Source organism: Embiotoca jacksoni, unplaced genomic scaffold, assembly GCF_022577435.1.
Source record: "Embiotoca jacksoni isolate LCO1_2020_lvr unplaced genomic scaffold, fEmbJac1.0.p SCAF_8, whole genome shotgun sequence".
Classification (NCBI taxonomy): Eukaryota; Metazoa; Chordata; class Actinopteri; family Embiotocidae; genus Embiotoca; species Embiotoca jacksoni.
In genome coordinates, this window is record NW_027185436.1 from 6,404,301 (window position 1) to 6,421,421 (window position 17,121).

Here is a 17,121-nt window from a genome sequence, read left to right on the forward strand (position 1 = left end):
GTTTAAAAGTAGTTCACGTGTTTTTTCTTTTAAGTCCACTGTGGATATTACACACATATTAATAAAGATTGACGCATTTTGGGATATAAACTACTTTTCATTTATCTTCCCAGGACACATTAAAGACCGAAAAACAACATTATATGTTAACGAGGAAGCTCCCAACAGTTGTACGTCCATAAAGTTAGAAATAGTTGATGTAGAAGAGGAAGCAGAGACTGATATATCCTGATTTTCTGTTCTATGCATCAATCAATTGAAAATAACACAAAATACAATTTGACATCTAACCACAAGGATTCTTTGTTAGGTGTTTGGGAACTTTCTATTCTTTAAAGTCTGTTGTACAGCCGTCGAGGGGATTTTCAATCAAGAATGGAAGTAGTTTTTTTTTTTAAATGTTCAGACAATCATACATGTTAATATAATTATATAAAAACTGGGAAAAACACATTTGCTAAGGAAGCTTTTGAAAAACAATTGAAGGACCTAGAAAAGCTATTTATGGACCTTGTGGTCAAATTGTTTTGTCAAAACTGAACTTTCAGTCTAAACCAAAACCATCTTCTCCACAGACACTCCCTGCCTGGTAAATGTCTACATATTTATAATGTATTTTTAACAGTTTCAAATACAGACTTTGTGTTTTATGTATCCATCTCAAAGCTGAGATAACTATGCTGACACCATCATCACCAAAAGTTGACACAAAGAATAAATAAATCACACACCAGCATTTCCAGGGCCACAGCTTTTATAAGTCTTATGAAGACCAAATCAGACATACATAAATGACAGGAGCACACTAACAAGTTAAAAGTCATTGCAGAGCTTTAGCTGAAATATTTTCTGTCTGAAAATAACTTTACAAGTCATAGATACAATGTATAAAACACACAACTAAAAAAAAAAATTCAGTGTTGTGGTATTTCACTTGCACTTTGATAAAACATGAACAGAGTCTGAACAAGGCCTTTCTACAGCAAGGAAGTGGGCTTTCTTGTTGTGTAGGTCAATGTAAAGTCTGGTCAAAAGTCCATTATATTATTTATTCTTTTCAGATGCAGCCTTTATATAGGAGGCCAGCTCTTAGCTACTTCTTGGTGTATGGCTTCAGGTAACCACTGGCAGTATGCAAACAACAGAACTGTAGGAGAAGAAAAACATTTTAAAACAACATAATTATATGACAAAAAGACTAAGCAGATCAGAAACAAGCCCATTAAATCCTCACATTTATCTTCGGTCTTCCAGATGGAGAGGAGAGCATCTCTGCCGTCGACTCTCTTTGACAACAGTGGTCCCAGTAAAGCCTCCGTCCTGGGCTGCAACCTGAAACAGCAAAAACACGATAGTAAAAGGAAAGTTGTTCCTTCAAAGAAGTTTAATTTGTACTGCTTCAAAGATGGCAGAGCAGCATGTGCGAGAGCATCGACTTACTTTGCCCACGTTTTCAGCATGATGGAGGGGTTTGACAGAAGGTGGCTGCTGTATTTCTTTAGTTTGGGACAAACCTGTCAACCAGACAAAGCAAATATTACTATGCAAGAGATAAATGTTCCTGTAACTTTTGGCCAGGTTCAGGCAGCATTTGTCCAACATTTTTCATAGTTTGTGACAGGTTTTAATTGATATTTTTCCTCTACTGCATGTTCTTCTGCCTAACACACAGAGAACAATGTAGGCATTCAACATGACAGACACAATCTTGAATAACTTTTGATTTATATTGATCATTTTGATCACAAATGATGATAAAATGTAAAATAATTGTCATTATTGCAAATCAAAGTTTGTAAGTTAAATATTTTATACTCCAATAAGAACCATAGGAAGAGCTTTCAAAGGTAACAACTACTGCAGATCCAAATAAACAACAAAAGGAGGAGGCTCAACAGTAATTAAAGCTACCAATACTTATCAATAATAGATTTATTTGGGGCTGTAGTAGAAGTCAAAACAAAAGTCTCAGGTTTTGCTGCAGTACCTGTCCCTCAAGAAGAAACCTGGCAAACAGCTTGTAGCGCTCCAGGCCCTCTGGATACTCCATCTCCACTGCAGGCAGCTGCCAAGCGACACGGACTGCAGGAGACACACAGTGATGACTTTAATGTAGGCTGAAACACCTTTTAGCTCCGGTACTCTGCTGTAGAGGACTTACAGAAGGTGCTTGAACGGTGACATCTGATGGTGCCGGTGGAGGAACAGAACCACGGTACCGGAGACTCCTGAGGAGAGCCGAAGTGACAGTACTGAGGCAGAAACTGGGGGACCCACTCTGCTTCTACTGCCGAGACACCTGACAGGACAAAAAAAAGAAGATTGCTTTTAACTAGGTGAAACCATCAGTCTGCAAATGTAGCTTCAGTCAATGGAGCAGAAATCTGTTGTCCGTGAATTTGGCATTATAGAAATGTGGCTTGTCAACAGGATTACAGGAGAACAATAAAACATCCATGCAGGAAGTGACATGATTAATTTTGTACAAGTAACACAAAAATGTGTCCATTTTAGTTATGATTGATGGAAATCAAGTAAAAAAAAAAAAAAATTTGAATTCAAAACGTCTTTTCTTTGCAACATATACAAAAACACAAACAAAACGGATCACATGTTTTATCATTTGCCATAAACAGAGAACAGCATGTAATTTAAGATGTTCAAAAAATCTTGTTTTCTTCTTAACGTCAGTGATAACATTAAAACATGAAGGAGTCACTGTTATTGGACCTGATGTCATCAGATGCAACAGCACATCATACGATCTTGTGGGTATTTTTCCAGTCAAGAGTGTTATTTTTATTTTTCCAGAATCTTATTCCATTCAGCCTCAACTCTCGACTGAGTCATATATATATATATATATATATATATATATATATATATATATACACATATATATAAATATATAAAACAGTTTATGTGAAAATCAAGCAGCTGACTGAAAATGCCATCAGGATTAAAATAGAAAAGGCACCCCCATCCCTTTTTTTTTTTTAAACTCACATTTGGCAGTAAAATGAGCACTAAGCTGACACCAGTGATCTCACTGCATTTTTCTCCGGGCTCATTTACCTCTCATGTACATCTTGGTGGTCTCCATGATCTCCTGGTAGACGACAAACTCTGGCAGCGTTTTGAACAGTGCAGAATTAGGATGAATGAAAACCGGGTCGTCCATCAGAGGCGTCTGTGAGTGAAAACAGGTAACAGGGGGAGGTGAAGAAGAGGGATAATACAGAACATACTCCTCAATCAATGGGACAGCCCTCAGAGTGACTAACCTTGTATCCATTCTTCCATTTTGGGTCGAGTAAATCTTCTGACTGTACTCGCCTCGCAAGATGGTCTCCAAGTCCGGCCAGAACAATCTGCCGCAAGCAAACCACCTGGTGCGCCGTCGGTGGAGTCATCTTGGGATCCACAAACACGCCCACCTCTGGACACACTGCGTTCACTGGGAGGAGGGAACACCAATGAGTCTCTGCTGGGTTTCGGCAGCAGACGAATGTTAGATAATCTGTGGGTTTTTTTTGTGTGTGTGTGTACCTGCATTAGTTAGTTGTCCTCTTAGCTTTCTGATCTCCACCATTGCTTTATACCTCAGCCCGTTGTCCTCACAAATCTTGGGAGTACAGCCGGCAAATTCACAAGCACCGACAGCACCTGCAGTCACATGTACACAGAAGTATGGATAGACTCTATAAATATACTGAACATAAGTAAGCTGCATAAAACAGACATTTATGCACTCTTATCAACTCTTCCTAAGTCAGGACTCAGTTCAGTTATTTAAAGGAGACTCCTGATGTTTCAGTGTCTCCTCAGAATTCAGCTTCATGCTAAAACCTGGAGGATAATTATAATTTTGAAGCCAGATCACGGGGCCTTTAAAAGGTCAGCATACAACCTAAGATACTTTTCTACAGTCTGTTGTACAGTGCTGTCCACTACTGTAACCTGAACAAAACGTAAGCTCACCCAGCATGACCATGAGGTCTCCCAGCAGGAGTGAGGCTCCTTGCCCAGCCCACAGCCTCTTCATCTGGGCCAGCCGAGCTCGACACTGGGTGAGTTTGGAGCTCTCATCTTCATTGCGTCCAGGTCTGAGGAGGAAAAACGAAAATATGTTACAATTATAAAAACATAAAAATCAAACTGTCACGTGCTGCATGAGAGAGGACTGAGCTTGAAAAGTGCTGCATGATTTAGTTTATCTAGAAAGACACTTCATTAGAGAAAACATGTCCTCACCTGTTGAGGTCTTCAAAAATCTCCCGCACTGTCATGGCTGCCACCACAGCAATGACGTACGGCAGGCAGTCCTGCTGCTTCCCGAGCGCTAACATTTTAGCGTAACGCGGGGCTACAGGGAACGAGGCCATCGCCCTGCCCAGGGGGGTGATGGGACAGCTCAGCTTCGCTCGCTGCATGTCTTTCACCCTTAGAAAGAAGAAAATGACGGTTTACAAGTGCAGACAAGTGATGTGATTAATATTCAGCTCAGTTTGTATCATTACACTGGATAAATAAGACATAGTTCAAATTTTAAAAAGAAATATAAAAGGCTGTTTAAGGAAACAAGAACAAGATCTGACTTCAGAGGAAGAATTTAATAACACTCATCTCTGGTGATTTCATTGAGCATCAAAGAATGACAATAATCTTGTGGAGTCCTAAAGTTCCTGCTGAAATCATCGCTTTTAAATAAAATCATAATACGATAAGGAAATATGTCTTTATTTGTTCATGCTTCTCTGCAAGAACCAGTGAAAACAAATGTCCACCAACACTATCTGAAGTGTTTCAATAAATATTGATGACATCACAGAAAGCCACAGGTACCTTGCAGTTTGAGGCGGCTCTTCCAGAGCTCCCAGAGAGACTAATAACTGCTCTGCTGCCACAAGAGTCTCAGCGGAGGGCGGTGTGGGGAAGGGAAAGTTGACCACCTGCACAAACACAAAATAAAAGCGGTTATTCTGATACTTCTTTCTGTTAAGGAGCAGCATTTCATTCAGAAGCCTGCTGGTAAGTTTGAGTTCCTCACCTTGTCTATGTTGAGGTCCTTCATCTGTAAAACCAGGTCCTCCACAGGCCTGCGAGTGATCTCTGCCTCTGAGAACAAACTGAAGTCTCCGAACACGGCAGACGAGTACAACCTGCAGAAACATCACAGAAACAGGGAGAGAAACACTTGTGAAAATCCTCCTCGGGTAAAGGAAACAGCGATGAGTGTTACACAGTTTAATAGCGCTGACCTGTAGCAGTGTCCCGCCTCTGTTCGCCCCGCTCTACCTGCCCTCTGATTGGCTGAGGCCTGTGAGGTCCAGTTGACTTTAAAGGACGACACGCCGGTCACTCTGTCGTAGAAACGCTTCTTAACACGACCGCAGTCGACCACGTACTTGATGCCAGGGATGGTCAAAGACGTCTCGGCCACGTTGGTGGCCACAACACAGAGACGAGTGCCGGGTGGAGGAGGCCTGAACACCTGCAGCCAACAAACATACAACAAATGTACAACATCTCACAGTAGAAGTTAATCTAATATGACATCTTGGTAAGAAATCTAATCTGCGCAATCTACAATAGCACAATAAATACACTGAGGAGCTAGTACTAAACTACCAGCTCTTTCTAATTCATTGGTTTATTGACTACGTTGCTTCAAACTAAACTCTGCGCAGTTTCCTCTTAAATCAACAAGTCGAGTTACTTCAGGCACGACAGTAGAAGCAAGTGCTGGAGCAATATATATCTGATATGTATTGTGTAAGAATACTGGCTCTCATCCACTACCATTTTGCTATTGTTGTTACCATTTTAGTTATCCAGTAAATTCCATCTGTCATAATATTTCTATTGCCAAACCACCCTACCTCTCAACTCGTGTATGATTTTACTTAATCAGTTCTGTGCTGACACATGTCGTTAATCTGACCTTGGCCTGCTGCTCGGGGGCCAACAGAGAGTAGAGTGGGAGGACGTAGAGAGGGATGGACGGGTCGGCCTTCTCCTCTGTAGAGACAAAACAGAGCAGAATCTGTAAAGGTGCTCATGTGAAATAAATCCACCTGGATTGCGAAGAACTATTTATTTGGCGTAGCTTGCCTGTAACAACTGGATCGTCTCCGAAGTCCAGGTCTGAGCCTCCATCCTCCTCGTCTCCGATCCCCGCCTCTCTGTCCTCGTCTCCTTCGTCCACCGGCAGGGCGGAGTAGTTATCCAGGTCGATCCGAGGCAGAGACTGTGGATGGAGTTAACATGCTTTAAGTATGCACATAATAAATATCTGTCAAAGATGGAGGAAGTGCTCGTCACATCAGGGGTTTTAGAGCTCTTTTACTAAAAGCAGACTTACAACAGTCTTCTTCTGTTTGGCTTTCTTAAACTTCTTCATCGCCTCTGAGCTTTCTGCTTCCTCATCGTCAGCTGGACACAAAACCCAGTAAATACACAGATACGTACTCTCGGCTCAGAGATATGTTAGTGAGGAGGCAGATGACTCACCAGTGGCTGTGTTACCCTTCCTGAAGGGGAAAGCGTTTCTCAGTTGTCTGCAGAGGCTGTGAACTTCGTTCTGACCGGTCAAGAACACCAGGATACCACCTGGAGGACAGACGTGCATCAGGGTGGCAGAGAGGGTGAAAGTTTAACTCCACCAGAAAACGCAGTTCATCATGCCAACTCACTGGAAATTACTCTGGATACATAAACTCTATTGATAAATATAAACTTCCCTTTTTTCTTCAATGATTGATTTACATAAAAAGATAAACAATAGTGCATCTCGCCACAGATAAAACTGTCTATAAATAATTGAGTCAAGTTTGTTATGATAATTAAATGATAAAGATTATTCTGATTATTATTAAAGAGAACTGTTTAATAAGTCTTATAATTTGTTGTTGTTTTTTCAGCAAAAACAATCTATCTGACCATACCTCCTTAAATGTTATTTCAATAATTTTGATGATGTTTGATGTCACTCCTGTCGGTCAGTCTGGTTTTGTGTTAAACAAATGTTGATGCCAGAACGTACCTGGAGGCAGCATGCGGTGTATTTTGCAGGACTTGTGAAAGGCCTCTGCGGTGTAGTCCTCCAGCGGGGTGCGTTTGTTGAAGTGGATGGTGACCGGGAACTGACGAGCGTCCACCTTGATGACAGGCGGCGGCGTCTGAAACAGCCTCTGGTTGTCTGTGAAGTCCTCAACCCGCAGAGTAGCTGACATGATCAGCAGCTTCATGGAAATGCCTTTCTGCAGAGAGACAGGTGGGAGAGGGAGTTAAAATGAAACTCTGTCTGCAGATGAGACACTTTAGACTCCGCAGCTGCGTCTCCTACCTTGTTTCTGAGAGGGACGATACGAGACAATAATCCGATGAGGATGTCCGTGTAGACGCTCCTCTCGTGAGCTTCATCTATGATTATCACACTGTATTTCTGCAGCAGAAAATCCTACAAAACAAGACAGAGACACTGAAGATACTGCGGACAGATCAAGGTCATTAAAGCCTGGTACAGACACATTGTGATGTGTTACAGCCGAGTCCATTATTGATGTAAAAAATGCCTTCAGTTAGTTTTCAACCAATTTCTGTTTGAGTTCAACATGGTGAGGGTCATTCAAGCTGTGATATATGCAGCTCAATTAGCACTTATGAATTGATAAGCTGAATAACAGACAGAACAATAGAAATAGTAGATGGACAATTTTGATAATCTGTTATTCTTCTGATTTACTTCTATTCCTGTTTTTGATGTACTATATATACTGTGCATATTTTCAATCAATGTCTGGTTCTGTATATCTACAATTCTTTGTAGATCTGCAGTAGATTGTCTAATGAATCTATATTTAACTTTTTCTTTAAGCCAATCATGTCTTTCAAGCATAACTCTTAAATATTGCTTATTTCCTGCCGTTTTCTACATCTTTTGTAATTATTCACAGATTATCTTTGGTTTCTTTTGTTCACATCAACATAATAAGTTACTGAATTGCAGATATCTTTTTGTTACAAATGATTTTCTTTAATATTTGTTAATAAAAAAATAATACAACTTTGAAACCTTGTCTCTTGGTCATATTAAAACACAAGGCTCCACTTTCCTCTTTAGAGTCTCTTTTATTATCTCAAATAGAAGGCAAAACTGGGTCCTCATTTATCTCCAGGTTAAACATAAATGTTATTACACACTGATTGCTGTCTGTCCCTCTCACTGAGTTTCTCTTCTCGTGTCTTTTAGGAGACATAAAGGAAAGCAGCAGTTACCGGGATGTTTCTCCCAGTGGACCGAAGCTTGTCGTCATGTTGACTGTGTTTTATTAAATGACTCAGTAGAAAGTAAAGATGATTACCTTCTGAATCTCCTTCAGTAGAACACCGTCCGTCATGAACTTGATCTTTGTGTCGCTAGTCACATTGCCTTCATATCGGATCTGGTAGGACACCACCCTGATGCACAAAAATAAACATTTCCAAGCTTGTAACAGAGAGTATTCAGGCTTTTTAGTTTTTTGTAGATTTCTTTAAGTCTGTGGATTTGCGATTACTTATTGTTAATATTTTCTACACGTCTACAGTGAGTAAATGTTTGTTACTGTGTGGGCAGGTTCATCTCTTTGGCCACTCTGTGGGACATGCTGACGGCTGCTACTCTCCTCGGCTCTGTGATACCAATAATGCCAGCGCCACTAGAGGAATCAAGAATGAACAAGAAGACAGTAAACACATGATATTACATACAAGTGTGTATCCACATGAGTCTTTTCTCTTGGTAAATGCCCAGTAGAACATTTCAGGTTAGCACCATGAAGCAGATAAACTACCTGGCGTAGCCGGCTTCATACAGAAACTGAGGCACTTGAGTGGTCTTTCCACTCCCCGTTTCTCCGCAGATGACAACACAGGGATTTTCTCTCACTGCCTCCATGATGACCTGCTCCTCTGCCAGCACGGGCAGCTTCAGACGAGCCTCCTGCAGCAACAGATAGAAGTACACTTCAAGCAAACTCTAGGAAACACCTTTCTTAATGAAAAACCTGTAGTTTCCAGAGTCACAGTTACTGTTTTTTTCTTTTCTTTTCACAGACACAAACCTGGATTTCTGGTGATCTGTCAACAGGAATGAAGACAGCTGGCTGAGACAGTCTCTTGATTTGGACTTTTTCCTGATCTGAAGTCTTCTTCTCTTTCTGTCCATCTTTCTCTGCGGCCTTCTGCTCTTCCCTCACTTCGTGTTTGGTCACTGTTTCCTGACAGGGAGAGGTACTTTCCTTAGATTCACTCGTCTCTGTGGTCGTCATTTTCTCCTCCTCCTCCTCCTCCTCCTCCTCCTCAGACGATGTGTCCACATCACTACTTTCTTCTGCCTTTTCTTCTTCTTCATCTTCATTCTCTTCTTTCCATTTTCTCTTCCTGTTCGCTCCGCTGAGGCTGTTGATCTTTGGATCCAAGTCTTTTACATCATCTAATGACCTGAAAATTATTTTTAAAAAAAACACGTATTACTCCTTTTCTACTAAGAAACTTAGCGATCACGTTGCTTCTTGGTATTGATTGATAACTGTGTCGTGCACTTACTGTTTACTTTGGTAAAGCTTGTCTCCTGTTCCCAGTTTGGACGTGGTGTACAGGAGCTTCAGTTCAGACTCAGGGAGCTGCACCTCAGCCAGTTTGGTCAGGATGTCTGCTCTCTGGACAGAAGAGACATAAACACGTGCGTGCAATCAAATCCTTTGTATATGATTTGCCAAAGTATTGTTGATAAATGAGTACAGTCTGTCGGAACAAATGTTACAGCATAAAAAATTAGGTTCAGTATGATGTCCAGGGCTGCAGATTATTCCCAAAGTCCTGACTTCAACCCAACTGTGTGGGACTGTGCTTAAGTCAGGTTTGTGTCAGAAAACCAACAAATTTGATTGAACTCTATCAATTCTACCAAGAAAAGCGGTCAACTATCCATATTCTACCAGAAGCTGGTTGATGGCCAAAAGGATCTGACAAAAAGGTGCAACTTGCCAAAGGACATTAAATCAAATATTAGGTGTACTGTATGTATTTATGACCTTGTATGTATAATTCTGACTGTTTTCTTCAATATTGCTGTGACATTCATGTCCATGATGAGTGTAAAGGCTCAGCTGCAAAGAGCAGAGGAAAAGAGTGTCTCTCAGGAGCAGAGCCTCACAGAGTTCTCCAACAACCTGAAGTCAGAAGCGCAAAAAAACTAAGAACTCTAGAACCACATTGAATATTAGACCGTCATGGAGCTCCACAAAGCAAAGGTCTGGGCAAAGGAGCAGAGCGATCTGTTTGGCAAAGAGAGAGCCAAGTGTTTCAATGAGCTGACACAGAGGATCAAACTGGGCCAACAGCTAGAAGAAACCAAAAAACAGAGCAACGCCTTTCAGCGACTTCTTGAGATAGAAAAGAGGTCTCACTCTGAAACGTTTTCAGAGCACCAGGAGGAGATCCAGAGGCTGAAGGCTGAACAGGATGGATTCAAGCAAGAAATGAAGCAGCAGTTTCTACTCCTGCAAACAAGACACCTCTGAGATTGAGAAGTCGCTCTGTAATGAGTTGGAGGACCTGGTAATCAAACTCTTGGAACAAATCCCAACAAACACTGAGACAGAGGTTAGTCAGGCCCTCCACACACGAACTCCACAACGAAAAGATGCAAGACGGACAAGTCATTTCCTACTATCGAGAAACCTGAACTCAAACGATAAAAATGTGTTACATGGAGAGATGTGCGATGTAGTGTTTGACAAACTGATTTGATTAGATTTTTTTTTTTTTTTTTTTTTGCATCGAGTATGACAATGGATGAGTTTTTGTGTGCATGTTACAGTTACAAAGCAGCAGTAAAGTTTTTTTATGCACCTTTTCAAGCGTTTTATACAGGAACAGCTTTTTGTCAGATTGGAAAAGCTATCCCATAATTTGGTGCCCTATATCGTATCTGCAGGTGAAAAATTTAATAGGATGAAGATCTGAGAATTGACGTATAGAGTAAGAATGAACCTGTGAATTTACTTTAATGTAAGTCATGAACTGTTCAGTGATATTTCTTTCTTTCTGAATAAGAGGAAAAAAGTAACTAGAATAAAGACCATTGAGAAATGAGAAATCTCCTAAAATGTGACAGAATTTACCCTCATTGTTCATCAAATCAAGAGAGCTGGACAGACTTTCATCAAAATCTTTGATGCTACAATCAAGTGAGCCAAAGACAACACTTGAGCCATCGTGACATATTCCTCAGTGGTGTTTAGAGGCTTTGGGTGGCATTGTTTGACCTTCAAGGCTTACTAGGCCCAAAGTTCAGCAGGATAGAGCCAGAAAGCTCCAGAGGATCCCAATAATGTCCACAATTTAGCAGTAAATAGTTGGTGAGACTCTTCTTACTTCAATCAGCAACAGTTTTTGAGTATTAGACAGGATTCCTCAGATTAATGTTAGATAGAAAACCAGCCATAGGCAGGCATGCAGCTCCACAGGCAGCTCCTCATGAATTAAGGATGAGGCGAATACAGATGAAGATCGCCATATATGTCATCGAACAGGAAATACAACATCTTTTCTTCTCAAATTCAGAGGCAACACCAAGCATTAAAAGTGTAAAAGTAAAATGTGTGCTAAGAGAGAGAGAGAAGACAATCGGCCGATATCGCCGTATCCGATTTATTTGACTCCCTAATATCAGTAGTATCGACCCCAAAAATCCAGGAACAGTCGGGCTCCAATTACAGTCTGTACTACAAATGTATTGCAGTCCAATACCCTGCTCTTTGATCCAGTAACTTCGGGCAGATTTCAAATGGCATGTGGCATTTACCGTTTCACCAATAAGTCTAGACTCATGGATATTTATTGTCCACATTATTTGTATATTATTAATTAATCATCTGAATGTTCTGGTGATTAATCATTTATCATAAAAACTTAACAATGTGCATCACAAGTTCCCAGAGACAAAGGCAAAATCTGTATTTTACATTTAAGGTTTCTCACCTGAGCTTTCTTGTCTTTGCGCTCGAGGACCTTCTGCAGCTCTTTCCTCTGCCTCTTGGTGAGGGCCCTTTTAGTGGAGACTGTGGTCAGCGTGGGTTTCTTCTTCTTGGCTTTGTTGGCCGGGAGGACCAGAGCATTGCTCTTATCTACACCTTTCAGTCTGGTCCCATCTGATGGACGCAAGCCACGCAAAGAGACAAACACACAATAAATTAAGTGACAATGAAGACGACGTGTTTTCGTTCCTTTACAGGTTTTTCTTATGAAAACCTACCTTGTAGTTCCACCACAACTTGTGTCTTCTCTTCATGTGCTGCTGCTTGAGGGTCGCTTTGCTGTCTTCCTTTCCAATTGTGTTTCTTCCTTAGTTTTCCCATTTTAAACGACTCAGCGTGAACTAACGAGCTGATTACACCTTCACGTTTAAACGATATTTACACAACCGACAAAATATTAATAAACATATCAACTTCTAACCTTTTTATGTAAACGGTTCAGACAGCGGCAATAGAGATTTAAAGACTTTACTTTCGAGAGTTAAGCCCCGCACAAACCTCACGTGTAAACACAGAGGTGTGCAACGGCTAAAACGGTCCCCCGCCGAAATGTTAACACTGTAGGAAGGTTCCGCTACAGAATAATCCAAACCAGTATTTGATGTTTTATAGATATTGGATTGTTTATTGATCTTAATTATTGACCAATATGTTTCAAAAACTGTGTAACTGTTAAAAAAACCAAACAGCTAAACCTATATGTTGTGGATATATTAATCTGCGATAAAGAAATTTCAGGGAAAGAATAATATTTTTTATATTAAATGCCTTTATTAATTTGGTATATAATAATAAATATCTAACATTAAAATATAACAATAATATTTGTTTAAACGCATTTAAAACTCAATTATTACCATGCAATTCAAGTATAATTCCCCTTTGTTTAAACCATTTGTGTTTTAAAGTTCAGAAAACAAAAGTGGGACTGACATAAACATGAGTCGCAGTCATTTTTGGGCTTTATTTTTCAAGCAAGTTGTACAAATAGAAAACGGCATATTAATACATCTCAAATTTGCAGTCAAATATAATGCAATGTGAATATCAGAAAACACCAGCAATAAACAACCAATCAGCACTTCATTCTGTCTGAAATAAAAAAAATATTTTAATTAATTTTAAATCCATTTTTAACCTATAAGCTTTTGAAAACCTTGAAATATTATCTCAATTACAGATCTCAAGACAGAAGATTTGAGTTTCTTCTTTGTATGATCGTTATGTGACACAAATAGGTGATACTGCATATTTATAAAGGTTTCCTGGTAGCAATTACAATAAGATCATTAACAGATATATTGTTATCAGGATATGACTGCTAAGTAACAAATATTGCTGCACAGAAATAGCGTACTTGCAATAAGTTTGCAATAATTTACAGTTTGTCCTCTACACAGCAAACACTGTTAAATGTCCTTCTGGGTACACATTATGGTCTCATAGTTTAATGAGCAAATTTAAGAGTTTCTTACCAAAACATTATTTATGATATGAAATTAATATCATCTTGTGTTTTTCTACAGGAACTTTGACTATTGGAATAAATAAAATTAAATAGTTGTCAGGCTTGAGCGCAGACTCTTTTTCAGTCTATTCTACAGTGGTATGGCTGTACGTTGGTCTACGTCGGTAAAATACAGGAAACAATCAATAGAAAGGTTTTGTGACTCTCAGAACAGTTTCACTGTTGTCCAAACTGTCCCACAAATGCTCCGCGTGAATTTGGTTGAAATCTGGTGATGTAGCGTGCCGTATGATATGGGCTCTATTCATAATTCTCTACACATTTAATCAGGTTATTCCCTGAAATTGTCACCTGGATTTAAGATCATAGTGGCACAACCTTTCTCTCCAGTGTTCAACTGATGAAGAGCTCTTCACACATCACACTTCCATTTCAGATACTGGTGTCCTTTGTAGCCATGTAATCGTTTTCCCTGTTACCCTCGCCGGCTGTGAAACTCTCCTCCCTGGTCCTTTTCCCCTCTTTGAAAAGCCTCTTGAACCTCTTCAGGAAAACGATGAGAGCCACCAGCAGACCCGCCTGCACCACCACAAACACAAAGAGACACACCTGCGAGACCAAAGCCAGGTCACAGTACCAGTAGTGACAGGACTCCAGCACCTCTTCCTCAGTTAAATACACCACCAGCCGGCCTCTCAGGCTGGGAGGGGAGCTGCAGTTGACACCCAGATGTGATGTGAGGCTGGTGGGCTGACGTCGCAGCCAGGCACGTAGGTAGAGCACGCCGCAGTCACACACCCAGGGGTTACCGTGAAGGGAGACGGAGCTGAGGGAGGTCAGATCTTCCAGGAGCTCATTAGGGAGGGTGGTCAGCAGGTTGTTGTGGAGACGGAGCTCGGTGGTCTCTGCGGGGAAACGGGTGGGCAGCGAGGAGGAGGTGAGAGACCTGCTGCTGCAATCCACCTGCCCACCGTCACAGGAGCAGAGGTGGGGGCACGCTGATGACCTTTGACCTCCAAACAAGAGGAGCAGAAACAGGAGCAGCAGACCCTTCATGGTTTCCAATCACTGCAAAGACGGGAGGCATCTCAGATTAATACATCGTGTGTTGAATTGTAAAACTGCTCTTTATGTCTGTTGGCAGACACCATCTGTCTCTTCACTGTATTTATTGAAGGCCTATGAATCATTTAGCTGTTACAGAAATAACTACTGTGTGCAAAGTAATCCTGAAGTCCCAAAAACGTATCGACAATTTGCAAAAACATAAACACTTGTATTCCAAACCGACTGATGATGAGCATGTAAAGGTAAATGCAGCAAAGCTTCCTATCAGTGTAAACATGGAGAAATTACATGATGATACCCACGACTTTCTGAACAAAATCTCTTATCTCACTGTACGTGTCTGGTTTAGAAAAGTTGTTTGAATCTTAAATTACTAGATTACTGTTTTTAATTTTATGTGAGTGATGGAAAAAAAGATTTGTCTCTTCCTCTTATTTGCATTGTGGCTCCAGAAAGTCTCCTATCAAACAGGCTCTGAAAAGTCTCTTTGTTTTCTCTCTTATTTGCAACTGATTCCTTTTTGTTTCACTTTCTGCATCTAATTGACGACTTCCTTGTGTCCTTATCTTGTGACCTACAATCAACTCAGCATCACCATACGAAAGCAGATACAAAGGGAATGGGGGTGACTGTCAACTGTTTGTCACACTGTATAAAAGCTGCCCCACGGAGATCTGAGAGAACTGCTGCACACCTCTCTTTGAGGGTGGCATGTATTTGCTCCTTCTTGCAAGAATAAATGTCCGATGTGTTTGATTTTGAACCAAGCCTCTGAGTAATTTTTCCAACAGTGAGAGAGAAGTTGATGAGCTCTGTGGTATGTTGTGAAGCTGTGGTGTTGTTTCAGTGGGTCTTATTATCTCAGGGCTGAGTGCATTAAAGTTTGAAAGAGTTTTAAATGTTCTGCACAATGTACAAATACAGCCCCTGCTTTGTGTTGTTTGTGCAATTAGATTTAAATGAATATCATTTTCATGACAAATTTCATACATATTTTATACAGTTGAGTACAAGTGATGTACAACTTTACTATATAAAACTAGTTTAAAGTTGACCACCAATTTAATATCTAACACAACTAAATGTTGTATTAATCATGTTCTCATTACAAATGATACAAGATGTACATTATAAAACGCAAAGCATTCACAGCAAACAATCTCCAGCTTTTTTCATGTCCATTATGTCTAAAAAAAAATTGAAAAGTCAGGACGATGCTGCCGACGACCAGGACCCCATGTGATATCACTTGACAGGTGCACAAAGCAACCATAGTATATATATATTTTAGTTTGATACACTTTTGATAAGAAAAAAAAACAAGAATTATCACCTTGTTATGTTCTCAATAATGTTATTACAGCTACATAAGTGAGAAGTTTTAGTAAGGTCTGAGGAGAGTCGTTTACCTTCAGTGCTGCGTGTCTTCAGGAGATGACTGTGTTTCTTACAGATGATCAGAGGAAGAGTGTGTGTGTTCCTGCCAGCTGGCCCACACTGATAAAGACCACTGTCAAGTTACGAGCGCAAGCACACGCCTTTGCACACGCTTGTACAGTACATGTACACCAGCACTCTTTACTTTAGTAGTTTTTAGTAAATTGCTGGGAGGTCTTCCATTAAGAGTTGTTTACTTTGGTATTAACTGAAGATAAAACACAGTGTTCAATTAGTATTTTCAAATCAATTGATTAATTAATTGATTGATTGAGTGTAACCTACAGCATGGACGTGATTGCGGCAGGTCAGGTCACGTGCAGGAAAGTGACATTTGTCTTAAAAAAACATACCAGTAAGCTCAGTTCAACATATAGGAAGAATATATTTTGCATTAATAAATGATAATATAATTTGTACCACATAAACTATTAGGAAATGATAGAAGTGTATTTCAAATACAAGTTTTAAATATAGGTTTGAGGCATTTGTAGTTCATTTGAGTATTGCCAATTTTTGTTACTGAAGTTCAGACAGATGCATTTTACTCCACTACATTTATCATTAGTTATTAGTTACTCTACAGATTCAGATTAATATTGAAAAAATATTCATAAATAAATTATGACATCTGATGATAGGTTAAGATACGAGTTTCCAGGATACCAAATCAAAGTAGGTAAAATCTGCTCAACCTTGAGCAGCTGCAACAGTGTTTATGCAGAAATGGACAATTATGCATTATGTGCACTTTCACTTTTGCTATTTTAACTATAGTTTGATTCAATACTGGTACTTTTGCTTAAGTAAAGTTTTAAATACATTATATATTTACAATGTGATACTCAAATAAATTATCTGACTGCTTCTCCCATTAATGAACATGCAGAAAATACAAATATTTCTGTCCATCATACTGATGTTATGTCTCTGCTCGTGTACTGACCGTCAGGAAGATGATGATGTGTAGAGGAAGAATGGCTGCAGGAGATAAACATGAATCAGCAGATAATGTCTCTGCAGCAGCTCCAGCTCTGAGTGCTGCTGCTCAGCCTGACATGC

General features: G+C 40.0%; 2 protein-coding genes across 2 annotated transcripts; both read right to left on the bottom strand.

The window, feature by feature from the left end:
- Nucleotides 1-743: 743 nt before the first annotated feature.
- dhx37 (DEAH (Asp-Glu-Ala-His) box polypeptide 37) lies at nucleotides 744-12,602 on the bottom strand. The gene is made up of 26 exons (XM_069138615.1): nucleotides 12,305-12,602; nucleotides 12,031-12,200; nucleotides 9,592-9,704; nucleotides 9,108-9,486; nucleotides 8,838-8,986; nucleotides 8,610-8,702; nucleotides 8,367-8,463; nucleotides 7,349-7,462; nucleotides 7,046-7,262; nucleotides 6,514-6,612; nucleotides 6,365-6,435; nucleotides 6,115-6,250; nucleotides 5,945-6,021; nucleotides 5,262-5,494; nucleotides 5,051-5,162; nucleotides 4,846-4,952; nucleotides 4,255-4,443; nucleotides 3,982-4,106; nucleotides 3,550-3,666; nucleotides 3,285-3,457; nucleotides 3,076-3,190; nucleotides 2,162-2,299; nucleotides 1,988-2,082; nucleotides 1,441-1,514; nucleotides 1,235-1,332; nucleotides 744-1,147 (listed from the first exon to the last, which is right to left on the bottom strand). The coding sequence occupies exons 1-26, from the start codon at nucleotides 12,405-12,407 to the stop codon at nucleotides 1,071-1,073; spliced, it is 3,471 nt and encodes a 1,156-aa protein (XP_068994716.1). The 5' UTR covers nucleotides 12,408-12,602; the 3' UTR covers nucleotides 744-1,070.
- A 428-nt stretch (nucleotides 12,603-13,030) lies between these two features.
- On the bottom strand, nucleotides 13,031-17,107 carry gp1bb (glycoprotein Ib platelet subunit beta). The gene is made up of 2 exons (XM_069138621.1): nucleotides 16,032-17,107; nucleotides 13,031-14,622 (listed from the first exon to the last, which is right to left on the bottom strand). The coding sequence occupies exon 2, from the start codon at nucleotides 14,608-14,610 to the stop codon at nucleotides 13,987-13,989; it is 624 nt and encodes a 207-aa protein (XP_068994722.1). The 5' UTR covers nucleotides 14,611-14,622; nucleotides 16,032-17,107; the 3' UTR covers nucleotides 13,031-13,986.
- Nucleotides 17,108-17,121: the final 14 nt, after the last annotated feature.